Source organism: Vidua chalybeata, chromosome 14 (genome assembly GCF_026979565.1).
Source record: "Vidua chalybeata isolate OUT-0048 chromosome 14, bVidCha1 merged haplotype, whole genome shotgun sequence".
In the NCBI taxonomy this organism is placed as follows: Eukaryota; Metazoa; Chordata; class Aves; order Passeriformes; family Viduidae; genus Vidua; species Vidua chalybeata.
This window is the reverse complement of record NC_071543.1, coordinates 10,841,324-10,869,250: the sequence shown is the minus strand read 5'-3', so window position 1 is coordinate 10,869,250 and position 27,927 is coordinate 10,841,324. Positions and strand designations below refer to the sequence as shown.

The window sequence follows — 27,927 nt, the reverse complement described above, 5'->3', positions numbered from 1 at the left end:
GAAAAATCAGCAGCAATAATTTTACAGGGCTTGAGGTCAGGGCATCGTGTTGTGGTAAAACTGCAGAATTATCAAGTGCAGGGGCATGAGCACCTTCAAAAACAGAACTGAAGGAGTTTTTGGCTAATCCTGGTAGAAATATGTCTCAAATATAGTTAACAGAGATGGGTGTTTTTTGCTTTGATTTTCTTAAATGTAAATTTTACTCACTTTTTAAAAATAACCTTAAAGATGCTTGTAAAAGAGGAAGGTCGCTAAAATGTAAAATAGAATTGGTAATTGTTTACAAAAGTCACACAATTTTATTTAACTTTGGCAAAGTAATAAAAGGGTACATATGAGTCACAAACTTGACATTCTCATAAGAAATGACAAATACAGTGCAGAATGTTGCAGTTACATTAAATGCTTTGTTTTACTCAAGCAGAATGAAACAGGTAATTCAACAGAAAATACCACCAGTAAGATTCTAAATGTGAAAATGTACTTGTCCTTTTATAGTGAATTTAAAGCAGCAATGTAATTTTTGCTAAAATATTCCTTAGAAAAAAATGAGAATTTGGATAATTTCCTAAGGTTAGTATTTTTCAACTCAAAACCAATGACACAATTCATCTCCTAATTGTTTCTTTGTCACTAAGTTATGTTCTCTTCAGGATGTTCAGTCCTGTCCTGTGGTGTCCCTTAGTCCTTCTAGCCCTATTTAGTTGACAGGCACAAATGGTACAGTGTTTTATCAGAGTGGGACAGGACTCTTAGCTTTTATTTCAAAGATAAAGCAATAAAATCTTATCTGATACTAAATTAATGTGCCCTTCTGATTCTAGTTTTGTGGGGAGTTTTATCAAGAGAAGTACTGTCTGTTTTGAAATTGCCCATGATCTCTTTATCAAGAGACTCTTTATATCTCTTTAATTCAGTAAAATATAATATAAAATGGAGGATGCCCCAGTATAAAAATTTATTTCCAGTAGGCAAATTTATGGGAGCTGCACTTCAACATTCTATAGTAAAACAAAATGCCACCAGAATATGTTCTACATACACTACTGCTTTAAATCCTGTAAGCTGTATTCCTTTCTCCAGTTGTTTATTTTCTCTTCTTACTGGAGAAACGTCATGCTTGCTTCTGGATAAAGTGTCATCCTTTAATGAACTAATATACTGATTAGTACTTGACAGTGGAAATGATAAAGTTAATACATAGTCTAGCCTAAAGGCTTTGCAAATGCATAGGATTAAAAACAGCATTATAAAGTGTGGGTGTACTTTGAAAAGTGAGATCAGAGACTTCAGTGTTTGTTTTCCATGTTGACAGCATTTTAAATTTTTTTTTATAGATTAAAAGTAGGTGCCACAATTTAAAATCCAACTGGATTCTCCCCCAACCCACCAGCATGTATTCCATTTTGATTCTGAAAGCCAGATTTAACTTTTAGGTACCTTTTTGTCTGCATCAGTTGCAAGTAAAGGATGGCAACTGAAGATTAGGGTCAACAAACCCATGCCAAGGAAATTATATCTTTAGGAAATAAGGAGTAAAATGTTAATGTTGTTTTTATCCCTGAAGTAAGCAGTTGAGAACGCTCAGGTTGAGCAGGTCAGATCCAAACACCGTCATCTGAAATCACTTCCTGGAGTAGAACCACACTTTAGAGGTCAGTGTGTCACATATCAAAGCTGACCTTTTGTTATGCAAGATGCATGCAAAATCTGCTGGAATCTAGATCAATCAGCACAGTCATCAGCTGAAGATTAAATGAAAGTCACAACAGTAATTGCAAATTCCTCAGTTGTGTCCTATATTACAGGGTGTTGAATTTAATCTGTGTGAGACATCTTGGAGGACTAGTAGTGGATATTCCTTATGTGCAGCCCATAATACAGCTACTAAACCAGTGCTTATCCAGGGTGCTGATTCAGTCCATTAAAAAAGTTAAAAGTACAAGCTTAAAAAGAAATTCCCAACCACAGAAAAGGTAACTTGTAGACGATTCCTGATGTTTTCTATAGGAATACAAGGACAATTTAGGCAGTGCAACCACCCAAACTGTTTGACTTCAGCATTACTTACACAGAATTCAGAGAGAGACAACTCCATTTCATCTTATCTTAAGAAGCAATCTGAAGTAAAAACAGCTTGCCTCCCCTCAAAAAAGCAATATTCTGATTATTTTGCTACACATGCATGAGGCTATCCTATGATGCTATCCTTTTCAACAGGGTTACATTTTGAGGCACTGTCATGTTCCCCCCCAAATTTTCCAGTGTGTTGGGCCAGCAGGTGGTGTGAGCTAGGTCCTGTGCCCTCCCAGTCAAAATCCCAGCAACTGGAGCCCAGAGGCCAAACAAAACCAGTGTTGAGTTGTGTTGTGTGCAAGCACCCTCACCTCAAACAGATTGATAATCTCTAGCAACTATTGATCTTGGCTACCCTTACTTCAGCTTGGCACAAGATGGAGTAAGGCAGACCAGAATCTGTCATCTGTGTTGGATCACTTGATTAAAAATCAAGGACTACATGAACCAAAGAGGCTGAAATTTAGGTCACCTGCTACTCAGTGACTCATTAAAACATCAGAAGTCTGTCCCCTTTGTCACAGGCCATCGTTAAAACTTCTGAAATAAGTCTCGCAAAAAAGGACAGTCCAATTGAATATTTTTATTTGCAATTATCTTCTGTATTCTCCTGCTCCCTCCCACAGTAAAATACAAATACAAAATGTTCACACTTATTTTGATGGCAAATATTTTTTTTCTTCTTTCTCACGTTCTTTATGGCGTGTAAGGTGGTGGCTTCTCAAAAGGTGGGAAATAGGGTGGTGAGTAACGAGGTGGTGCATTAGAGGCCCACATATAGCTGGGAGATGGAGACAGGGACTGGGGGTCATCGGAGAGGCCAGAAGGAGTGGAGGCTGGAAACACGCTGGAATGCTGCAGGGAGACAGCAAAGGCTGTAATGTAACCATTTCCTAATGGAAATTACTTCATCAAAGTGATATTTCATTACCAAACAGCTCAAAAGTAACATTGCTATGTTCACCTCAGCGAATCGTGTACATACAAGTAACAATTCAGATAACTTGTTTTGAAAAATGAGGCTCCTTAGATCCAAAATTGAAGATATTTTTTTAAAAATTCTTATCACTTCTGTGTGCCTGCTGCATTTCACAAGGACTGGACAACTGGAAACTGACGTGTTCCTCTCAAATCTTGGGTGTCACACACCAGCCAATAGCAACAGTGAACGAGCTGCTCCAAAAACGAGAGAACTGGGTCTGCCATTTTAGAGTTGTGGGTGAAAGCCAGGTTTCTGCAAGGGCCCAGGCTTCCTTAGGAATTCTGGTGTGTTGTTTTTCTCCTGTGAAAAATGTGTGGAATGAGTGGGAAGCATTCTTGCACCAGAGGGAGTGCATCCTTTGGAAGGGATATGAGAGGCTGGGCTTGCTCCACGTGCTGTAGGATGTCAGGGGAGAGGGGTCAGGGTGGGATGGTCACTGCTTGGAGTAGAGTAGGGTGCAAGGCAAGAGAGTCTCCACAGCCAGAGGCTCAGCTAATGTTCCCATGCAGGCACCAAATTCCCTGGAAGATATGCAAGGCTCAGACTTGGAATTTCATGTTAAAGAAGGACTTGGCTATATTAAATTCAGATGAATTGAATTTATGCCCAGCTTTTGTGCTGTCTCCCAAGCCAACCCCTGTGCTCACAGCAGTGAGACCCAGACACTTTGATCTGTCTGGCTGAGCTGTTTTAGCAGAGCCCAGGTGTACTTGCAGTTACAAAGCAGGGAAATCACCCATGCTGAGCTCTCTGCAGGTGCTGGGGCTGCCACACTGGCAAGCTCTGGGTCACACAGTGCTTAGAACTGCTGAGAAACTGAGGAAAGGACTTTGTAGCAGAGCTTGGTTTGGCATGCACTGAGGTTGGCATTTTTGTAACTGCAGGAAGTTATACAACACCTGTGATTCTCCCAGGTTCCATTAATCTCAAAAATGAGTCACAGATACATCCTAGAAGTTCTGATTTAAGTGTTCAATTATGTTTAGGAGCCCTGACAACTGCATTGTCCAGTGGCACTGGCAGCAGACCCAGGAAGGTTTAGATTCATCTTATCCCTAATGCATGGCTCAAATGAGGGACGTGGTGGCTATCACAGAGCACACCTCTTTGTTGATGACCAAGATCTTAAACTCTTGTTAATAAAAAAAAAAATGTCTCTAGTCCTGGTGGTTGTGTGATGTGTTAATTAACATCACCCCTGTGGTAACATCCACCTGCCAGAAGAGCAGAGTAGGAAATGTCCTCATCTGCTTCAACAAGTGAAAGCTGATGTTGACAGCAAGGTTCACATGAAATCTCCGTTTCCAACAGCACAGCTCCATAGCTCAGAGAGGAAGGGATGCATTACAGCAAAGGGAATGTTTGCAGGGACCCCTCTTAGGCCAGCTGAAGCATGTGGAAAATAACCACAACAAAATAGCTTTTCAGGCATCATGTGTCTTCAGGAGCTCAAATAGCTTGTTTCCAAAAGCTCTTCTATTTTTCTCAGACACAGTAGCTGGCCTAATAAAATCTAGTACCCGAACACCTGGCTTTGCCTCTCTCCTCAGAACATTGCCATGCCAGAGGCAGTGCCTATTTTTAACGTGATCTCTACTAGTAAGTGATGGGGAAGCAGGCAGGCAGCAGGTCCTATCTCTTGGCTTCACTTCAAGGACAGCTTTCAGGAAAACACTGCCTTAGTAAGAGAGAGCACTGCCAAGGACCAGTGCCTAGTAGGAAAAATTTGGTATTTTCTGCAGGAACAAGAAAATTAAACTGTGCGAATGACAGGAAGACAGGCCCCCAGAGTCCTGCAGACTGCCTGGATTTAACCTTGCTGCTAAACAAGGAAACATCCTGTAATGTTGCCCACCTGAAAGTCATAAGCAGAGTAGGGAGGCAGGTGAGGAGTGCTGTGGTAGTAGGAGTTGTAAGATGTCACTTGTGGCCTGGAGTAGTAGGTCACTGAAGGGTGTGCATTTTCAACAGTGCAGTTCAGCGTAGGGAGGGAAGGAGTCTATCAAAACAAAAAGAAGAGAGTATGAGGCTGCAAACCCAGTCACAGAAAGCTGACAGCTGAATGAAAGCAGAAATTCTTTAAAGGAGCAATGTGTGTCTTTAGACGTCAACTCTGTTGAGTTAGCAACTGGCAATCCAGTTCCCTCTCAGGCAGCAGCTACGTTCCAAGGTCACTTTGTTCCACAGCCAATTATTGTTTCAGATTCCAAACAACATTTGGCAGTAGCCCAGTGCACACCAGTACTCACACAAGACAGATTTACTTCTTCTCAAGTAGGAGAAATTATTCATTACTTCCAAATTACTCTGTTATTTGGTGCATTTTGTGCATTGCTGTTCATTTCTATATATTTTTGTTTGCAGAGGCTCTTTGGTGTGGATCAAATCTCAAAGGGCTGTGATGCACAGCTGGGAATGTGTCTCCTGTTTTATTTGGGAAGATATTGGTGAGTCTGAAAAGAGTTCAGAGTTCTGAAACAATGCACCCTTAATGCAGGGCCCAAGATTTTTTTGTAAGAAAAACATATAGCCTGAAATTTCTTTTCTGTGTGACTGTTTTTATGTTATTCCAAATGAGTCACAAGTGATTGAAAAAGCCCCAAATGTATCAGTTAAACATTCAGTTCTATCCCTTCATTTGTGCTGTTTAGAACAAAACTGAATGGAAGGTAACAGGCAGCCTGGTTAAGTGAAGGTATTTCAAAGCTCACATTGTTAGAACGGTATTTTTTTCATTATCTGAAGTTTGGTTTTGATCCCCAGTTCACCCTCTCAGGTTCTGCACCATGATGAAATTAGAGGGAGAGTTTCAGCCTGATACAGCTGCTTGAACAGTCCGTAAAGCTCAGACTGCTACTATAAAATCAACAATTAATGAGCAACCACCACACTTTTCCTTGTAGAATGTGAACACTATGAAAAGGAACATCAATTTTTTAAGAAAGAGCTTATTTTCAATCATCCTGGTATTGCCAATGCCTCTCTGATGATTCCTTTTGAAAATACAGTCTTCCAATTCTGTTAATATTTCCTAACTGTGCTCAGGTGGTGACAACAAGATGAGAAAAGTGAATCACTTCCACTTATTCATTGTAGTTATTTCTTGCCCTTCTTCCCACCCTGATTGAAGTAATGCATAGATCATTTGCACTGAAACACCAATAGTCTCCATTATTATTTTTAACGTCAATGTGCCTGATTTGTTTTCTTTAATGCACCGAGAAATTGATATCCTCTTACCATGTCTTTAAAGCCTCCAAGTATTGCTGCTGTAATGATCCCTAGGAATAGCCCAACTATGTTCAGAATTGTTGCCGACCAGAGCAAGTGGTAAAGGTGGATGATGTCCTGGCAGCTGCTGACATCAATGTATTCATAGTACCCTCCAGAAATCTCTACTCTGCTAGATTAGGGGAAAAAACAACAGTAATGACAAAAAAATGCACCACATATCATAAAACCTAAGCAGTACTGCTGGACAGTAAAATGCATTCTGCAACTCAGTGATAACCTGGACCTTACTACGGAGGGAGTGGGGATAAAACCTCCTGGATCCCATGCTTGTGGCCTCCATGATCTCCCTGCACCAAGGGAGTTCTGAAACAAATTACTTGCTCTGTTCTGAAACAAATGACTTTGTGTCTGAACCTGCTGGTTATTTCTTTCATCCAAAATCTCCACAGAGGTCCTGGAGGCTTACCAAGGACAAACCGGTCTTGGAATTACCCTGGGAAATCAGACTGTGCCCCAAGGAGCAGCAGCTGCCTCCCAGGCAGTGCTGGCTGCTCCCCAGAGGCACAGGGCAGCTGGGTGGGATGGGCAGGGGCCAGCACAGCTCCTGCCTGGCTCCCAGGGCTTGGCCACCAAGCAGCTCCAGCTGCGTGCCCCACTCCTGCTGCTGGCCCCTCACAGCTCTACAGCGGCCTGAGCTGGCTGGAGCCCTGGCACCTCGTCTTTCTGCTCACACTCTGAACCTTTTCCACACGCAGAAAAGAGAGAGAGAAAACTCGCTCAAATCTGCTTAGGTCATTGTTTTGTGTAACATGTTATAAAATAATTAGTGCTAAAAGAAATTAAAACTACAACATTTTGTGTAACAAAGCCAGTGTCGGGCAAAGGGCAACATTATGCTAAATGATAAGAGTGGGGATTCAAACACCAGGGGGACGACTGTCTCCAGAGATGTATATTTCAAGGGATTTGTTCATCTGACAAGACCCCAGCAGAATGCATTTGATAGGCATCATTGATAAGATAATATTCGTCGCCAGAAGTTTATCCCAGAAGATTTTCACCTGACAAGGTTCCAACAATTATTCACCAGTTCTGAGAAACGCAGCAGCAAGAAAGAAAACCCATGATAATATGCTAAAGAAGGACCCTCCTTTTTAAGCCCAAAAGACTGTATAAAATGAATTCCTTAGAAATGATATTTGGAGACCTACGGGGACTTTGGTGTGATAGAGGCCAAGTCCTAAGTCTCCCCGACACTGATCGCCTGGCTCAGAGCTGAATCGCTTGTGCCTTTCTTTTTTTCCAAATTTATACTTTGATAATTTAATAAATTTCTTTATTAAATTTATTAATTATTAAATTATAGCATTCATTTATAACATTTTGGAAAAGGAAAAGCAACTCCTGCAACACGTGGGGTGAAGTCTTGCAGCAGAATTCTTCAGGAATGACGTCTCTGACTGCTGGGCGGGGAACAGGCTGACCTTCAGCACAGCTTACCAGATGTAGTGGCCTACAGCAAATACCCCCTCAGAAAACATATTTATCAGGGACAAACAGTACCAAGAGCTTATGAATGACTTCTCTCCCAGCTCACACACAGGGTTAGGCTCAGAGCACATGAGAGCTTTGAGGAAAGGGGGAAGAACTGGCTCATATTTAAGGCCAAGAAGCAGAAGATCAGGGTCATCTCCTCAGCAGACTCCACAAGGCCTGCAGGAAACTGCCCCGTTTCACAAGAGTCACCCTCCTCTGCTGATTACTCAACTTCTACCTCTTTGCCCTTTTTACTCCCACATTTCATTTTAGCAGGCCACTGCAGGAGACATCACAACGAGGAGATGGGGATTTCAATGGGGTTACAAAAACCTGTGCTGGCTGGCACCACCTCTGTGTAACCTGAGCCCTCCCGTGACCCTCTAACCATGAAACCTGTATGTGCTGCTTGCAAGCGCTCGTTCCTATGGAGATGTGTGAGAGCACGGATCTCTCAGTGACAACATCCCACCTTGTTCAGCATGTCCTGATCAGCGGGAAGGGGCTTGTCCCGTGCTGCCAGAGCCAGGGTTCCCAGCATCAGGAAGAATGCAAGATTGCTGTCACGTTTGCCATGATTTCCATCCTTTACATGTGCTCTAACCAGTCTTGAGTGTCTGTGCCTCTCTTACTGAGGCACCATCCAGCACCTCCTCAGTGCAGGATGTTTGTGTGGTACTAAGCAAGATTAAAATAGCAACAACTGATATCTTTCATCGGTAGAGGGGAAAATGAGTCAGGGGCAGGTCCCAGAACCAGGACTGGGGAAAAAAACAAAATACCAACAAAACCAAAAGAAAAAGAAATACAGAAAAGTTTCAAGCTTTTCCATTCCAATCAGTTCTCTCTGTATCGCTCTCTTCAGCTAGTAAAAAGGGATTGTGTTCTGTAAACTGCCCAAGGAAAGCATGAGCTTCATGCCTCTTTCACACACACAGAGTCCTACAGAGACCAGGGACCACACTTCCCAGCACAGGGAACCACCCACCCTCTCCCAACAGCAGCTTTGATCTTCCTCCACCACAGTCAATGATTTAAGTGAAGGCCAGCCCAAGTAAGTACTGTGAGAAATGCTAAGCCTGAAACAGCCCTAGGCAAGAGCCAGCAGTAAAAAAATCAATTTATTAATGCCTTGCTGACACACATTGGACACTCCACAAGGTGTAAGCAGTGCATGCTTGTAAATGAAGCTGGCTTAGGCACAGTAGCCAGATCTCAGTGGTGTGATCTCTCTGCAGTGGTTCTGGATTGGTAACCACCTTCTGACTTGTTGCACTGTGCTGGTTCACCTTCCAACCCCGTGTGAGCATGAAAGACATTCACTGGGCAGAGAGGACACTGGTTTATGAAGGCACAGATGGCACCAGCCTGTTAACTCTCCTCTGCTAGCAGGCTGGGGAATGGAATGGTGGCAAGGTGAAGAACAGTGTCCCAGTTTTTTTGCATCTTCAATATTCTCAAAGGAAAAAACAAAACCCAGTGCCAACAGAGAAGGAAGGTGTTAACATAAGCAACACTCAATAGGTGGAAAACCTGAGGAGGACACCAAGCATGGAAGTAATGGAAACTCCTGTGCTCTCATTTTTCCAGCTGGGCTGGCCCAGAGCATGGTCACCCATAGCTGGGATGGCCTCGATCTATTTCACACCCACCTTTACTTGGTTGACTTTTCTCTGGGACTCCTCCTTGCTAACAAACACAGCTTAAGTTCCCTTCCCACAACTGCCATTAACTACCCTGCACACGAGCTGCCAGCTTTTGCCAAAGAGCATGACCACTGCTCGCCCTTCCCATGGCCAGGAATTTGTGGCATTTTTGGCTTACTTCCCACAGTTGTACAGGTCACAGCAGAAGCAGGTATTGGTTTTTATTTTCGGTGTGCAGGGGGCACGGCGCTGCGGGTGACAGACCGCCTGCGTGAATACAGAAAAAAAAAATACATAAAGCACAGAACGACACAATCCCCAAACACAGTTTCTGCTGCTGTTTGGCCTGCTCTACATGTAGAATTCTCAGTGATCTCCACATTAGCCCCAGGCAGATTTTTCTTTCCTTATCTTGCCCTCCATTACTGGAACAGAGATGAGCTAGGCTAGGACCAAGCAGCATTTCCTCTCGCTATGGGGAGCTCACAGACAAGCAGGTGCCTGCAGAGGAAGGAGGTTTTGCAACTCCTGCAAGCAGCCAGGGCCTTGCTGAACTAACCCACCTCACCCCAGGGACACGCAGAGCAGAGAGCTGTCAATAGCATGGCCCAAACTGAGAGCAAGATCCCCACAGGGGTGCAGAACTGACCAAAGTGGTTCATTGTGTGTGCCTGTGGGTGGTAACACCCGAGTCCGCAGGGACAGTCCTCGGCCTGAAAAGAGAGTGGACCACTCCCATGCACCTCAGGCAGGCCTTCTAATTTGGTATATAATGGTTATTCAGAACTACCTGTGGACTTGTGAGGAAAGCTCTGAGAGACAATCAGTGCTCAGCAAAGGCAGACAGACATCCACACACACTATCAGTATGTGGGCAGGATCATCCAGCCCCAACAGGCTTCTCTTGAGAGAAGACAATAGGAGAGGTGCAGAGGCTGGTACTTGTTGCTCATATACACAGAAATTATTGCTGTCTGAAACCTTAACTTACCACCCAGCTCCCATGAATGCACAGCTGAAGACCTAGAGAAACTGGTGAATGTTCCTATCCTGCATCCCCTTCTCTCCATCCTCTCCTTCACTGAGGCAGCACACAGAGGAACCCACGTCCCGAGTGCTCCCAGCACCCTGCTCCCAGCCTCCCACCCCCTCCTCACTATGCAGACCTCTGGGACACTGGAGCAGCCGCCTGGCAGCAGGTTCCTCCACCTGCACCAAGAAGCTGGGCCCCTAACAGGACACAGCAGGACCTGCTCTCACCTCCGGTGGGGTCGCACTCTTGGCGTAGTACTGACATCGCCCCGCGTACAGCGGCCGCAGGTCCTGCCAGAGAGAAAGCACCAGGCTTAGCCCTGCAGCTAAACCAAACTCACCCAAAGGGGCTGGGGAAAGGGAACACACTTTGGAGAGACCCTGATCTCACACCAGCCCCTTAATACAGCAACAGCCCTGCAGCCCCCACCCCAGCCCCCTGGGTGATGTTTAACCCTGGTCCTTGGAGGCATGAAATTGCTGCAGGCAGCATGGGAGGAGCAGTCTCTTTAAGCTGGGCTCTTTGGGTGATAGTGGCCATCCTGAACTGAACAGACACAGACCAGGTCTGTTTGACCTATTTCTGGAGGTTCTTCTTGCTGAATCATAGCATTTTTTCATTAATTTTTCACAAATTTGTCCTTCCTGTGCTCTTCAGTGTCTTGTGGGAAAGCTCTGGAGGATCATCAGCATTCCAGCCTGCAAGCATGCATTAATGACTCCCTTTGTGGCAGCTCAGGGAAGGCAATGCCAGACATGTATCCACACCAGCGAGCCCTTCCCAGGAGCAGCCAGACTGGCTCTCCAGGTGTCTGATCCAAAGCTCGGGGTGGCAGGGCAGTGGCAGCAGCTGGCAACAGGAAGAATGCTTTGTGCTGGCATGGCAGGAGCACGTTTCCAGCAAGGTGGTGACATTTTTGGACTCTCAGGTGGTAAAGTGAGGCATCTGTTCATCGAGAGGCAGAAACCAAAGCCTCTGTCATCACAACTGCCGAGCTCTGGTTGCCGCAGACACGCAGCCACCCCCAGAGCAGCTGGGAGGAGCTGCCAGCTCATGCCACAACCCAACCCATGAGGTCACACCCTTCCAAAGGGGGTCAGAGATGGCTCAGACTTGCTGGTTTTGTCCAGACAGACGGACACCCATCACACAAGTGAGAGGAGCTGCCCTTTGCTCTGCCAGCAAATCCTGCCATCCAACCACCTTTCCACCTCTGGAATACTCAGGGACAGGAAAGAAGGGCCAGCTTCACAAGGAGCATAACTAGACAGCTAACACAGGCAGTTCCATTTCATGGATAATTCTGACTTTCTGAAACTCCTTTCCATTCTGATACAAATAAACTCCAAATCTGTCTTTTTAATCCCTTTTTGCCAAAAATTTAAAAAAAATTCATCAAACTGCAGTGTTGGAGGACAAAAAACTGGTTGCAGTTACAAATTTCAATCAAAAAGCTGAAATTGAATTGTGTCTTTTTATTTCTATAATAATAACTAAAGCTTCTGCACATCCCACTGTACTAGTGATTCTAGTGATTGGTCATGACAGCGGTAGCTCATAATTTTTTAAGTCACCAAATGGAAACTGAGAGCCTACTGCAAATGTTTCCTGTTTATACTGCAACGCTTCAGTGAGCTTCGTATCAAATTGCTTCATTCTACTACAGCATCCAGTGATTCACTCTGCATTAAGAACCAGCTCTGCCTACATTTCAAACAAAATACAGGCTACTGCTCATATCTTGTCCCTTGGCAACAGCTGTAATTCACATTACACCTTAAGTGTTCTGATACTCAATAAACACATAACACCAAAAAAAACCCCAAAGCAAAGCTTTAAGATCTTAGTGCTTTCCACTCATTTTAAAAAAGTTTTTAAAAAATGATAACATTTTTCTAAAGCTTGTGATTTAAAGCAGCATTCAGCACATGATATATATTTACATGGTTTGATGTGGCCTGATACAGGCTTGCAGACACCATCACTTGTTTTCTTAGGGTAAAAGCATTGCAGGAGCTGTGTTTTCCTGGAAGCACTTACTATGTGTCTGGCAGCAAAGACACCGTCTACTATGGCACAGCAGAACGCAGCGATGACACCAAAGCTGATGAAGACGATCGATGCAACCAGCTGAGAAAGGAAAACAAAGCAAAGTATCATCTGCCTCTCCACCACCAAGTGATCAGTGCCCTCTCCACCAGGATCTGTAAAGCACAGTCGATAAGCCCTCGAGCAATCAATGACCCAAATGTTTGCCCGGGCTGCACAGACTGCTCTGGCTGAAGGCAGTGGGATGCGGCTGCTCTGGCAGAGTGGCAGGAGTAGGAGCATTGTGCCAGACTGGTTCTCTGGGGAATTTATCAAGTTTTCATGACTCCAATAGGCTAAACTTGGGCTGGAAGTGCACCTCCTCTTCTGGTGGCTGCAGTCCTTAACTCTCCCCTGGAGAGATAGAGGATTTCTTCTCTCCTCACCCTGGAGCGCTGTGGGGAGCTGCTCCTGTGAACTCTTCCTGAGCTGTGAGGAGGCAGGAGACTGCAGTGTGTGAACCTCTCTGCTGGGACTATGCCTTCAGGGAACAACACTGGGACGCAGGCACAAGCACAAAGCCATGAGAGCAGAAGGCAGTGACCAGCTGATGCCATGGGTGCTGTACACCCTCACAGCAGCCTGGCTGGGCTCTTGGGGCCAGGCTGTGGCAAGCACAGTCCATTCAGCTCCCACTGGAGAGCTGCAAGGAGAGAGACTTCCCTCCACCTGCAGCTTGAGAAGGGCAGTCACACAGGCATGATCCTTTTCCACTGGCCCCAACCTGCCTGTTCTTAAAATTAGGGTGAAAGCATTCAGCAGGTAAAGCAGAAATAATCTCCAATCCAGGTATGAGAAACAGTGCCTATTCCCACTATGCCACTTCAAACATCACCTCTGCCAAAGAGCCAGTGCTCAGCTGGGGAAGCTGTGCACCAGTGCTGACACAGCCCCTCTCACACCTGAACTCAGCTCAGCTGCTGCCAGTGGGCTCCTGACCAGCTCCTCACACACAGAGCTCCCAACACTGATCCCAATCTGCTCTGCCAAAGCACACTGGGGATATCAGCAGGGCTGCAGAGGGAGGGCAAGCACAGCATTCAGACAGCCAGGTTCACAAAATGCAGCTTGGGAAACAACTTTCAATATTACTTCATATATATTGAAATACGTTATTTCAATATATTGACAGTATTTCAGTGTAAAGAATGGGAAGCTCCCCAGTGGTTTCCCAACTCTGGTGACCAAAACCTTCAAGTGTCAGTTGCTGGCAGCTGTAAAAACTGTTTCTCCACAAGTACACAGGTGACTCTGGTCATGGGGGAGCTGTAAGCAATAGTAAAAATCTCTACAGCCCAAACAGAAAGCTAACAGTTATCCTGGCCAGCACTGACAGATACCTCAGATCTCCTGACTTGGGGATGTTTTAAAGATCCAGGTACTAAGTTTGCTTGAAAACCTTGGCTCCTGCCACTGCACAAGGCTCCAGTTCTCAGAAAGACAAGCCAACCCCCCAGACAAATACAATCCAGAAGGATCCTATGTGTGTTTTAAAAGCACCTCAGGATTTTTAGGTTAATCACACTAGTGTTATCTACATCTCCCTAGGTGAAAACAGATCCTGTTCCAGTAACCTCCATGTACAGACCACATCAGCTTGAACAATGGAGATGCCAGAGGGCTCACCTGGGGCAGTGGAAATGGTTACTTAAAAATGAGAGAAAATAAAATGGTTTTCTAGATGAGGCAAGCATTCAAGGCTTAGGCATTAGACCTGCAGCAGCAGAGAGCAGGCTATGAAAGGATCCCAGTGACCACGTGAAGGTGTCATGATCACAACAAGCTGTTACTGGAATCTTAGATGCTGCACCACAAAGTACTTGCAGATGGCAGCAGGTGACAAGTTTTCCAGGACCAGATCCTACACTGGCCCTGTTTCTGTCAGCTGTAAACTCCTGCATTTCTTCCCCACTCAGCCTCACCCTTTGCATGTCCCAACTCACACTCTCCATTACAAGGTCACAGTGTCTCACTACCAAACCAGTGAAACCACACAAGGGGAGAAAGTCCAGTTTTGGTGGAAGACACGGGGTTTATGGCTCAGGTTATTTTGTAGCAAGTTTAGTTTTTCTCAGTACTGTCTTTTGTTTCATACACACGTGAAAGAGGATATTCACCCTAAATAGCATGAGCCTTAGAGATGGGAAGTGAGCCAAACACTAAATATATACAATTAGGGAATTTGTCAGTCATCTCTGCTCACAGATAGGAGCTGCTAATATGGTGGTTTAAAATAAATACAAAGTTAATGATACTTTCATAACAGCCCTACCAAGAGGTAAGTATCTGATGCTCACTTTATTTACATACAGTTTTCTCCCTCTCGGATGTAGAAAGAAAAGTCTGAAAACCAAACACTGTGAATTTACGGTAGAGAAAAAAATCAAACAGCAAATAGAAACATACAAATAGAAAGGAATGAAAAAGAAGAAATCACTTTTAAAAGAATGTCTTTACAAACAAACTGTGGGCCTGATGGTAGATAAGGCCAGATATGGAGAGGTGAAAGAAGCAATGGGGGGAACCATAAATTCCATAGGAATTCCTCTACCTGACACAGACTGTTACTCACTTGAGACTGTGCTAAATCTCTGGATTTAGAGAAAAAGAACAGACACACAAGGAAGAAGAAAAACAGGGTGGGTATACATTAAAAGGGGGTATTAAGTGTTTCAGGGTATCTACACCTCTCATGTACCTCAGCCAATGGGGAAAGAGAGAGGGAAATGAGGATAAAAAAGAGGCTGCATCCTCTAAAAATTCTGAGAGACCCCAAGGGAAATGACCCATGGTCTCTCCTTTTATCTGAATAAAGTTACAGGACTCCTCTGTCTCCTTTTTGGACATAAACCTCTGGTGTTTGTGGATTAATTTTCTTGACAAAATTAATTTTTAAAATCCCAGTTTTCAACTTGCCAACAAGATTAATTTTGATTTGGGGTTGATAATACTGTTACTGTAGCAAGCAGAAGTTCCTCTCTAGAGCTGTGTGATATTATTGACTGAACTTCACTCATGTAACTCCAGATGAAGTCAGCCACACCAAGCAGCATTCAGACAACAAAAGACAAACTTGGTTTGGGTAGGGCAGGAGTGTCCTGGGCTGAGGTTCCCTTTAGGTGATGGTGCAGCCCCAGATGGGCTGTGAAGGTGCTGGTTCTTACTTTTCCATGGCACAGATGACTGTCATAAAGGCGTGTAAACTGCTGACTCCTCACTTGGAAGCTGCTGAGTGGGCAGTGGGGTGTGTGCCAGAGCTGCCTGGGCAGCTGGCCCTCCCTGTGGGCACAAAAGCTCTCCCTTCCCTTCTAGAGGGATGGCATGGAAGTCAATACACCTGGTGGGAAAAGCCAGAGAGGTCTGTTCCTGTCAGCAGTCTGGAGGAAGTGAGAAGTGCTCCTTCAGGTTAGCTCTGCCCATCCGCCACACTGGCTCGCTCCACTCCTCACACTCACCAGTCACCTCACAGACAGAAACAGGCACCAGAACACGGCTGCACAAGCTCCTTTTGGCTTTTTCTGCCTTCAGCTGCACAACAAGCCAGAGCAAGGCTGCCTGTCAGCAAACTAGGACATAGGGGAAGTTCAGAGAAGTTGAAAAAAATAAATCCTCCATGGCCAGTGGTATCACAGAAACATGCAATGGACAAAGCTGCCACTCTGCAGTGCTCCTGGGTAAGGAGGACATGTGACTAAAGCACGGGGACAATAAGTGACAGCTACTGCATGTCCTCTCTGCCATCAGAGTGGAGACATGCCTGCTGCCAGCCCAGGCAGCAGTGATGCAATCCCTGCAAAGCTGGGTCATGAATGTTTTTTAGGACACAAAATGACAGAGAGACGAAAAGAATAAGCTCAGGCTACCCAGGGCTCTTCAGAATAATCAAACAAGTAAGGGCCACACTGTCACTTGTGGGCACTCCTGTGAAGAGTCCAGGACTGGCACAACATGGTCATTGCTCAAGCAGACACTGACATGCTGCTAATGCATGATGAGCAAGAGGCTGAAACCCTGCTAGGACAGAAAGAACAAGGATATGTTGCTCTTGCAGAGCCAGGGTGAAAACAACAAAAAATATCCACTGGAAAACTCACCTCCCCTGCACCCTGTCTGACTGTGGGAAAAGCAAATGTCATCTCCTGCAGGGTCTGCCTCACCCTCTCCTCCTGCTCTGCAGGGAGCATGCTATTTGCAAAGCAAAGGCAGCACAAAGGCAGACTCTGGATTTGGACAGGAATCTCTCCCATCTGCCTTTGCAGAACCTGCCTTAGCCTTGGTCAGCAGCACACACTGCTAACCTGACCTCTGAGCCCCCTCCATCCCTGCCAAAGCAGGCAGCAGCCCAGCAGGCCAGGCTGCAGGGATCTCGCTGCCAGAGCCGGGGGCAGCCACGGCCAGGGGATTGCAGCCGCTCCCCTGAGTGAGACGAGCGAGGCAGGAGGCACAGTGCCACAGGGTGCTGCTCCTAGGCTGCCAGAAACCATCTCCAGTTCTCAAGAGGTATGCAACACTACCCTGGAAGAGTCAGGAAAACCCAAAATAATACTCTTTACACACAGTATTTGAGTTACTGTCACTTTTTTAGAAAGTGTTGATAAAGAACTTACCATTTGTCTTTTGTTTTCTATCAAGTTTGATCCGATTATTCCAAGGAAGGACCCAAAACCAAGCTGAAAAACAATGTATTGTTAGCATTTAGTTCAGGATGATACCCAACATATTTTACAAACAGACAGAACACAATTAAATCCAGAAGCAGCAAAAGAACATTCTGCTGATGTGTGAGCTCTCTTCCTTCAGCAAGAAACCAGTGGAGTCTCTCACTAGCAGGAACTATCAGGTGTATCCCACATATGACACTAAAAGCGTGTGTAGAAACCAAAAGGATGAGTTCTGAATTCCACCCCCCCAGTGATGCTGAGAAATGGCTGGTGGATGAGGATATGCACTGCTGTCTTGGAACAGCCCTACAAACACCCAGGAGCCTCCAGATGCAAACCTAGCAGGACCAATGCACTAAAACCTCCAGGACCAGGTTTCTGTGACCTCACTGAGCACGTGAGCAACCATCTCAGTTTTCAACTCAGAGAGTTCCTCAATGTGAAGCATGAAATAAGGGAGATTTATACTTTGGAACATTTAGCAGTTTTCTGTCTTCTCTTTCTCTTCCCTCATTTCCAGGGGTGAGGATGCATCAACCAGGGTGCTCTACCAGAAGAGCTCACACTGGCCCAACAGAATAAGCCACTGCAGCAAAAGCATCTTTTCTTGCTGCTGTAACTGACAACATTTATTTCAGCTCAGTGAAATCATCCAGGAGAGCAATTTCCCATCTCCTTTCTCCATAGCCTTAAGCCACACTAAGAAGAAGTTTCTAGGACAGAGCACACCTCAGCCAGGATAGAAACAGGGACTTCAAGCAGGAACCATGGACTAAAAGGGCAGATGCAAAAATAGAATTGTGTCACACTGAGAAAGGCCTTTGGTTGGTGTAGAGCATATCCAACCCCACTTCAATGGGTTGGAAAAATGAGAAACGCTGGAAAAGTCCTACAGCTGGATCTGTCATATTAAGGAGGTGCAAATCCAGACAACAGACCAAGGGCCAGTGAAGATCCATGTGAGAATGCCCAATAATTGGCCAACTCCCCAGGAAGAAAAACAAGGCATGAGACAAGCTGTAGTGATTCAAAAATGAGTCAACTAACCTGGAATTGATACTTTGAGATCCAGGAATAGAAAACAAAGGTTTAATGAACCCAATACTAACAGGCAGAGGCATGTGCAGAGATCAGCAGACACAAATGTGATGTAAACTTGGGCTCCAATTTCCCTTGGCCCGCTTAAGCCCAGCAACCTTTGGTGCAGTGCTGCAGGCAGGGAGGGCTCAGGCAGCAGGGATTAAAGTGGAGCAGCTGATCAGGCTGCTGCTTCCCCACTGCCTGGCTGGCACTCCGAGCTCCTGCAGACCACTGTCCCCACATCAGGCACACACTGCCATGGTGGGAAGCACTGCAGTGAAGCCAGGGTCTGCTAACCACTGGGGTGGCAGACAGGCAGGGCAGAGACCTAGGGCACTGCTGAACTGCCCCACACTGACCTGCTGTGCTTCTGGGCTTATTGTTCAGCTTAGGAGAACAACACCCCCACCTTCCTGAAGTACCAGATTTATAGTTCAAGTCCAAGCAAAAAAAAATTCGGAGATCCAGGCATTAACAGTGATGTGGATCCAGGTGTAATTTTCAATCTGCTGATATTTAGCAGAAGGAACTCGTGTGGTAACACACACCTAAGGCAAATGCACGAGAAAAATGTTTTGTGTCCTTTGAGCTTTAAGAGAAATATCCACATGGTGTTTCAGAACAGCCTCAAAACAAAAGGTGAAATGCTTTGGATAATTTAAGATAATTCAAAAAGAAGAAATTAGAGCAAGTCTGTACATCCAGCAGGTGAAGACCAAATAAATTGGTGGATTCTCATTAACAGAAATTCTCATTGCACTAATGGAAGAACTACTCATTCATTTATGGATGGGACAAAGAGATCTTAGTAATGTTCCTCAGTTACATCGTTTATTTGCTGGTGGATGTGATCCCCTGGGATGTCTGTCTGAAAGGAGGATGGGACACAAAGTGAATGTGCTTTTCCAGAGTAAAGCCCCAAGCCAACATCCTTGGCAAGGAACCATTACAGAAGAGGTTTGGCAGTAAAAGCCTAAGAAAGGTCTGTAATTTACACAGATTCTGGCAGCTGTTGTAACTTGGAGGCAACACACGTATCTCAGTCTCACTTCCACAGGGCTCCTTGTCTTCTGCACCTGAGCATTACTCTTGCCTGCTGAACATCACTGCTGTGCTCTGGGCTTCCCTGTCCCAGGTCAGTCATCCAGCCACAGGTGAGGACATTTCCCACAGGGACACAGCTAAGGTATTCACTGATGCAGTTGTGAAGGTGTGGGTGGTCATGGAAGAGGGTGAAGGCACCCTGGCTATAGGATGTCACTGAACCCTCTGCTTCAGCTTCTCCAGTTGTCTCAATGAGGAACTGAGCTGCTGGAGAAAAAAAACAACTTCAAACCCTCAAAAAAACCCAAGCAAACAAAATCCTACTGATGTGTGGAAGGTCTCCAGTGCCCGATTCTGTCCTTCCTTGGAAGCAGAGGCCTGGGAAGATAATCCCCTGCATTGAAGCAAACATCTTTGCATGCTTCCTCCTCCCACAGGAGGTGCTTGCCCAAGAAACACAAGTTAAAGGAGGAAAGAAGGGTGGTTTAGGCATGGCAGCAATGAGACATCTGATGTCTGAGTTCAAGAAGAATTTGGACAATGCCCTCAAGCACATGGTGTGATTATTGGGGTTGTCCTGGAGTTGGACTTGATGGTTCTGAGAGGTGTTTTCCAACTCAGAGTATCCTATGACTTTACGTTTCTATGTTCCATAAGATGACTCCAGCCATGGAGCTGCTCCACACACAGAGAAGTCACCCAGCATACAAAGAGACTTCTGGCTCTATCTGCTTGAGGACAACTCATGGAACACTCATTCATTGCAGCCAGCCCTTTCTCCCCAGTAAAGGGAGAAATCCCAGCTTGTTATGAAACATCAGCTATTTTAAGCACCTTCTGAAGCATCCAGCAGCACACTGAAATGTTTTCCTGTGCAGCGAGACAGGTGAGGTCATCACACATTTCCACAGAGCAGATTAATAACATAGGTGGGGAATTTGGTGACAAAAACAAATTGTCAGGGTGCCTCTGAATAAAGTAACTCAACGCCCTTCCCAAGCCCAGGACTGCATTAATTCCTTGAGTAGACTAAGCCTTAAAAAAGCGTAAGCGATGCTGACGTTCCCGGGCCATAAATAGCTCGGGAGATGTCAAGGGGACGTGAACAGCAGACTCTGCCCATTTGCACCAGTCTGCAGGACCTGCTCTGAAGCACGAGGTTCAACTCAGGCTGGCACAGTGCAGAGTAAGTGTGGAGAGTCTGGAGCCAGTCTGTCATCTTTCTCAACACCTTCCTCCTAGACTTCTCTTTAAAAAAGATCAGGGCTAAATGCAGGAGATACTGGGACAAGCCAGAAAACCTAAACCAAAGAGGCCAGACATAATCTGTAACAATGTTCCACACTGTAATGGCTGTAAAGGGGCTTTCTTCAGCTGTAGAAGAACTTGGACACAGAAAGTATAAACCTCTCTGAGATCAACAATGCATGACAAATAAATCAAACAGCAGTAAGACAAGAACAAGTCTCCACCTGGTTATCTGGAATGGTTTCAAGCCTCCAAATTCAAGGCTCCAATTCAAATGTGCAGCATCCTACAGATGTTACACCAGGAGCCTCTAGCTGGGGCTACTGGATGCATTTAATCTACTGAGACACCTAATTTGATTGCAGTTCAGTGCTTCTTTTTCAGCATGTCTTAGACATGCACAGGAACAGAGCAGGACTTGCTGTCCAGCTCATGTTAGACCTCTGCTCATGCCAGGAGGGTCATGACATCCTTGCCCCTCATGCTTCTGCAAGAGAGTATACATCTAATGGCAGGAAGGTTGGACACCAGTGGTCTTCTCTAAATTAAGCCATGTGAAGCTAAAAGATGGTTCTTTCCCATTTTCAGCTGCTGATAACAAAAAAAAAAACCCAAAAAAACAAACAAAAAAAGAAGAATAAATGGATGTGCTATTGGCTTTGATGTACATGATCCCCTGGCAAGCTGCCACAGCTCCTCATCCAGGGACTCCCATTTGTTAAACACTTCTGCAAGTAAACTTTATGACCACAAGTTCACGTTACCAGTATTTCAAAACCTGGTGTCGCAACTGCTTTTGGCAGTAAGGTCCTTCTTTGCCTTACTTCTGCCTGGGCTTAGTGTGATCTACAAAAACAAAGAAGTTCAAAAGTTTCTTCAACTGGCATAAAATCTATTTATCTGTCTCACCACTAGCTCAAAAGCAAGTTATTTATCTAATCTCAGAGGAAGTTGCCACTTGGATGGGATTTTTGCATGGGGATGTGCAGCAGGTGCAAAATAATAATAAAACAAATAAATCAAATGGTAATGAAGTAGCTGAGCACAATATTTAGGACAAAATCACCCTTTATAACATTTTCAGCATTACAAGGGACTTTGTAGGCAATAAGTTTTCTAGACCTACCTAGGAGTTCTATACTTACAATAACCCCTGGGTAATAACCTCCAACAGTCACATTTTGGGTTCTTGTTGTAGCAGCTAGGCCCACCGTTAGAATTAATACTGACACAATGAGGAGAGTCACAGTTACGTAGAGGGAATTTCTTTTTCTTCTATTGAACGACCCTAAAAACACACACACACAACAGAATTTGCTGATTCCATCTGGGGAGAGTCACAGCACCACAAATTTCTCCTCCCACAGCCAACCACACCATGGCGAATTTCCCTTCTTCTGACTTGAGAATATTTTTGGGTTTGCCTGTCACTTTTCACCTTCACTAACATTGCTCTGACGTAGATGAAGAGAGCCTTAAGAACTGCAACTCTGCAAAGCTCATTTAGATACATTGGAGTCTCCCAGCCCCTCTAGCCTGGGGCAATTGAGCTAATGAGAAATATTCACATTAGACATTTATATACTTTCTGATCTGTCTACTTGCATCAAGCTAAATAACCCCACTGCATGCTGCTTGTTCTGAGAGGGGAAATTTGACTGTAATCATAAGGCATCCACAGTTTTCCATGCAAATAAGACATCACCAGTAACAGCCACTTCTCCTCTACTTTCAGCAAGGACCAGGTATTTTTAGATGCTTGAATAATGAATTTGTGGATTAGTAAAACTCATCTACAGCTGCCTGATGATTAAGTTGTTTTTTTTTTTTTCCTTTTCTATATTTATAGCTCTCCCAAATGAGCATAAACATAAAAGAGTGATTCCACCAGCCAAGAGGAAAGCTGGCTGTGACACTACGCTCAGCAACATCTTTAGGGGCGTGTTTGGTCTGCATGTGCTTTGCCATCTTTGTGTCACTCTGTGGAACAATCGTTTTGATCATATTTCATATGTTATGTAGATACAACCCAGCACCTGTAAGAATGGCAGGTAGGATAATGGATTGTAGGGGCCCCTGCCTGTGGGCTGCTAGGGCTAACCTGAATCCCATTCCCACAGCCTGGGGCTCTCCAACAGGCCCTGGGAGCAGGTAAGGGTATTCCCACCTCAGAGGCTCCCAGCACTTCTCTGGGTGTTTCAGAGAAGGGCAGGAACGTGTCCCAAGGGCGAGGAGCAGCTTTCACCACTGCAGAGTGCATTCCCTAAAGCACACCACCTTGGGAATCCCCACGTGCTCCATGGCAGCCTGTGCACAGCAGGATAAAACACCTGCAGAAGGGCCCTGGTGGAAGACTTGGTGAAGCCAAGCACAACCTCCTTGTCCAAATTCCCCAGAAACAGGAGCACACTGAGCCCTGCTGGGCGCCGTCAGTCTCACAGATGCACGCCCCAGGTGCCCACAGGCCCTTCTGTAGGATCTGTGTATTTATGCCCAGCAGATAAAGAGATCCTTTCACCCCAGCAATGATGCAGCCATACCAACCCACACACGCTGCTACAAATGATCTCCCTTCTTCCACAGGGACAGCTCTCCACAGGGAAAAGCACAGCAGCTCCCCCCTGCTCCTCCACACCCGCTCCAGCCCGACCCAGGAGCTGTGCTGCTGGCAGCAGGGCTCCCTCTCCATGCTCTGGGCTGGCACAGCTGCCATGGGCACGGGGCTGGATCATTTCACCCACAGATGAGCTTGGAATCACAGACAAGGGCTAAACTTGGGGCTTAAAAGCCCAACAGAAGGAGAGCACAAAATCACAGAAGGGTAAGGCTGGAAAAGACCACTGGAGGTCATTTAGTCCAACATGAAAGGCAAGAGAGGTTTATAAAAAAAAGCACCATCCTTTCTGACTGACCTGCTGTCTCTGGAAGGAGACCTCTCCACCCACAAACCTCCTGCTCATGTTCCAGAGCACAGGTCTGACTGCACCACTGGGACATCACTGCTCCTAAGAGCAAGGAGCCTGACAACTGGTTAGTCCTTAGCTGGAATAAATAGCTAGATAGTTGCTCATTTCAAACAAAAACATATTAAATAACTGCTAGAGAGCCCCAAGATTCAGGCTGGATATTTTATCAATGATCCTTAGTCTTTCAAGCCATGTTTTACAGGCTAAAGGTACATGACTGTTTGCTGCAGGTCACATTTAGGGTTATTTTCTCCTACATCTGCCGAATAAGTTAATAATAGAAAATCTAGGCTTCTAAATCATTCAAAAATCGTTAAGAGATGAAGCCATTCTGTATGTACTGCCTCACAAATACTATAATTGTGCCACACTTCAGTTTCAATGCAACCATTTAAATGCAAGTGTCCCATAAAAGTCTTAAAAAATCCATAACAGGTCTTAAAAAATCCGTAACAGTGGGACCAAAACTGGAGAAAATTTGCCGTTTCTTACATAGATTAGTCCTGAAAGGGGAGAAAGGATGAATCCATCTTGCTTCCACAGAATTACCAAACTTCTGCTTACTGCCATGGCTTGGCTGGCAAATGAGCAGAGGGTAAATAAGCCCAGGCACGTGTTCCTTACAGAGCTCGCAGTGCGCAGGGTCGGGCTGTGGGGGTGCAGATGTCTGCAGGGCATGGCTGGGTGGGTGCCGTGGGCACACGGGCACAGCACTTACACACCCCAGCCAGTGCTCCTGCACTGCCATCACAAATGCTGCAAAAACTTACCATGAAATCCACTCTAAAAGGAGCATCTCGAAACACCATTTACAAATGCTTTATTTGTTTCAGCACCACCGTGTTTTTCACTAAATTTCTATGCTGTTTCCCAGCTTAGGACTGGCACACGCCATCATTCAATAGAGAACAGAAACATAAGGTTTCAACTGGAAAATTTCTCAAAGCTTTTCAGTATTCCTCATAAGATTAAAAAAAAAATAATAAAAGCTTTTATTTCAAGTTCAGAGAAAACCAGCCATAGCCTTCTAACTTGATATTGAAAAGAGATGTGAAACTGAGGAGATAATGTGACTACCTTCACTTCAGCTCTATATTGGGATATTAATTACATTTATTCCTTCTCTGAAAACACCTTGCTATGTGTGTAGAGAGAAAGGGGTTTTGTACTTCTGTAAGGATGCCTGCAGCTGCTTCAGCATAGACGGACTCATAACCCAGTATCTCCCTAACAGCTGCTGAAGGGCTGCTCTGACAAAATCCTCTCCCTCAACATTAATTTCTGCTGAAAGTATTCCCCATCAGATCATTTCCCTGTGTGCTCCTGAGCTTGGTATAGTTCTATGCACAGAAGCTGAGCTACAGCAACTTTGCTATCTCTGCTTTTAAGAGATTGCAATAGCCTTTTCTCTGTGATTTATCCCAAACAGATACCCCAAAACTTGCAGTGCTTACCACAGCATGAGTAGACGAGGTGATCCAAAACACTGTGCTTGACTCTCTTAGGGAGCTATAAAGAAATTTATGCTATCCATAGCCTGGCTATTGCTTTTGCTAAAATGGCACTCCAAACGGGCACTGGTTTTAGAATGATTGTTTTTCTTTTAAGCATCAGAAACATTCTCTTGTTATATTTGCCCTATAAGCCACTCTAAAGACAAGGCTGTAGCAGGTTTTTACAGATTACTTTAAAAGTTTGCAATAATGCATATCTTTGAACTGCCCTTGATTCACTTTTTTTTTTTTTTCCCCACGATTATTAGAAGAAAATGGACAAGATGGCACAGAAACACGACCGACTTCTCCATCTTGTTCTTTGGGGGAAAAACCAGAAGCGAAGAATAGGCACAGAGTAGCAGCTCAAGGAAGAGGCCAGCTATAACTTTTACCCCGGGAGAACCGGGGGCAGATGGCACCGAGCCTCCCTCTTCCCAGCCCCTGTCCTTTGGTCCCATTTTTCTGCTAAAAACGCGTCACCGTGGGAGCCGTGACCCCACGGCTCCGACTGCGGGCCCGGCGCGCACGGGCGGGGGGCAGCGGGGCTCACGGCCGGCGGGGCAATGGAAGGGAGGGAGGGCAAATCGCGAGTGGGTACGAGGGGTCCCCGACCTCACTGGCGGTGCGGGAGGGCAGCGGCCGCGCTCCGCCCCGCTCCGAAGGATGCTGCCGCTGCCGCGGGGCCGCAGCCGCCTCCGTCCGGGATGACCCGGCCGCGGGGTCCCGCACAGCGGCACCGGGGGCTGCGGGGACACACGGCCGGAGCCGCGCTCGGCCGGCGGCGGGGCGGGCGGGGGGAACGGCGGCAGCGGCCCGGCCGCCGCAGCCCCGGCGGGGTCCCCGGGGACCCAGCGCCCCGCACGGCCCCGCGGCCAAGCCCGCGCCGCCTCCCCCGGGCCGGCGGGATCCCCCCCCCCCCGGTCCGGCACTCACCCACGGAGTCGGGCAGGGCCACGCCGGCCGGGCGCTGCTGAGTCAGGGACTGCCGCATGCTGCCGCCGCTCCCGCCGCAGCCCGCCGGGCCACGGCGGCGGCACGGCCCCGGCACCGGCACCGGCCCCGCGCCTGCGCCTCGCTCCGCTCCGCCCGCGGCCGCCCCGGCTCCCCGCGAGCGATCGGCGACGTGCGGCTCCGGCCAGAGCGGCTGCTTGGCACCGCGGCCACCTCGCCGGAGCCAGCGCAGAGGCCTTTCCCCAGGGGGGGCTCGGGGAGGGACGGACGGAGCTCCCGCCCCGTCTCCGGGGAGGACAGAGGTCCTGTCCCGCCTCTGGGAGATCTCGGCGCACTCAGCGGCAGCTTGGCCAGAGGGGCTCCCCACCTCTCTCCCCATCTTTCTCCATCCCCTTGCCTTCAGCAGCTCCCACCCTCCTCCAGTCCAGCTGCTCCAGGACATTCTGTCTTTTGTCACAACGGGGCACCTCTCTGTTGCCCCGTTCTCCCCATCTCCCTCCTCCCCGAGGTGCAAATGACCGTCCCGGGCAGGCACCCCGACACCGCCCCCGGCCCAGTATTTCACTTCTCGGCACTCCGAGATCTCCGCTCCGGTGGCAATGCCTGTTGCTGCCTGTGCCCTATTCCATGGAGATGGCAATCATCTGCAATCTCCGTGTCCATGGCCAAGGAGCAAGAACAGGCCCTCAACCTCTGTTTTCCACATCCTATCTGCAAAGTGGGGATAAAAGCATCTTCCCAGCAGGCTTCATAATTGCTTGTAAATCACTCCAATGCCCTGGGCTGAGAGGTGCTAAGTACAAATAATGTAATTATTTCAAGCATATTTCATAGACTTAAAGGAAACGAACACTATCTCTGCTTTAAAACCCCCACACTTTCACTGGCTAAGAGCCTAATGACCAGCTTCTCCCAGGAGAAAAGGGAAAGTGTACACTGACAGCGATGCGAGAGCCTGCATCCCATTCCGCCTCCCGAGCTTCGGGACGACAACCCTTGCTCCACGGCGCCAGCCTGGCCAGGGGATCCAGCTGTGGGCACAGCTGTGGGCACAGCTGCCCGCGGGCTGGCTGCGGGCAGGCACCGGCACCGGTACCGAGCGGCAGGCGAGCGGCAGCCCCGGCCAGCCCCGCGCAGCCCGGGGCAGCTGCCAGACCTCTTTGTTTCCCGCTGCGCCCATTTATTAGCACAGCCGGTGAGCGGCTTTCAGCCACGCTCAGGAGAGGAAAGGGAGAAATGGTGCTTTACCGGCTGGGACGGCACCGTGCAGCCCTGCGGGAGCCTGGACACATGTCCCCGTGCCTTCGGGCACAGTCCCAGCCTGGGGCAGGGCAGCCTTTCCCCACCCTTGGACATGGCCTGGCTCTCTGGCGAAAGGAAGCACCGCTCCCCTTGGACAGGGGCCAAGAGAATGAGCAGGTGGATGGTGCCGAACTCAGGCCGGGACAGAGGTGTAAAACGAGCCCCACTGTTCCTCGAGAGCTGCGTGGACACAGCCAGGGACGGGCAGCCCCCGCACGCTGCCATCACAGCGCTGGAGCTGCTCCAGCAGCAGGAGCGCCGCACGCACCCCGGATGCCCCAGTGCATCATCTCCTGCCTGTAATTCACTGACGAAGGAAAATCTGAGTCTGCCCAGCCTCGGCCTGCAGGGTGGCACGGCAAGGTGTGCCTCTGGATTTTGTCTGAGAGGCTGTGGGTAGCTCTTAAACCTGGGGCGAGTAAACCGGTGCTGTGAATTCCTGTCTGCTCTCGGGGATAAATATAGACCTGCCTGCCCCTCTCCCTACCCCTTTCACCGCAGAAGAGATTTCGCAATTTAACCCTGGCCCCGCTGTGACTGACAAGCACACATTGACCGACACTTCTCGCCACTGGAAACCC

General features: G+C 47.0%; 1 protein-coding gene across 3 annotated transcripts; it reads right to left on the bottom strand.

Annotated features, from left to right (window-relative positions):
* Positions 1–276: 276 nt before the first annotated feature.
* TMEM255A (transmembrane protein 255A) lies at positions 277–26,148 on the bottom strand. 3 transcript variants are annotated; one of them, XM_053955488.1, is made up of 9 exons: positions 26,027–26,148; positions 21,777–21,919; positions 17,206–17,268; positions 12,551–12,640; positions 10,738–10,800; positions 9,656–9,744; positions 6,302–6,464; positions 4,917–5,060; positions 277–2,934 (listed from the first exon to the last, which is right to left on the bottom strand). In XM_053955488.1, exons 1-9 carry the CDS (start codon positions 26,082–26,084, stop codon positions 2,776–2,778), a joined length of 972 nt encoding a protein of 323 aa, XP_053811463.1. In that variant the 5' UTR covers positions 26,085–26,148; the 3' UTR covers positions 277–2,775. The 3 variants fall into 3 exon arrangements, with proteins under 3 accessions (XP_053811463.1, XP_053811464.1, XP_053811466.1); XM_053955489.1 differs by having other exon boundaries at positions 6,302–6,461; XM_053955491.1 differs by lacking the exons at positions 21,777–21,919; positions 26,027–26,148 and adding an exon at positions 21,396–21,414.
* Positions 26,149–27,927: the final 1,779 nt, after the last annotated feature.

Bases quoted from the DNA above. Each gene is read 5' to 3' on its own strand.
- TMEM255A (XM_053955488.1), bottom strand. From the start codon at position 26,084: ATGCGGCAGTCCCTGACTCAGCAGCGCCCGGCCGGCGTGGCCCTGCCC. The intron at 21,920-26,026 runs GTGAGTGCCGGA...GTGTGTTTTTAG, and splicing joins GGCCCTGCCCGACTCCGTGG to GGTCGTTCAATAGAAGAAAA. The intron at 12,641-17,205 runs GTAAGTTCTTTA...TTCCTTTCTCAG, and splicing joins TAGAAAACAAAAGACAAATG to CTGGTTGCATCGATCGTCTT.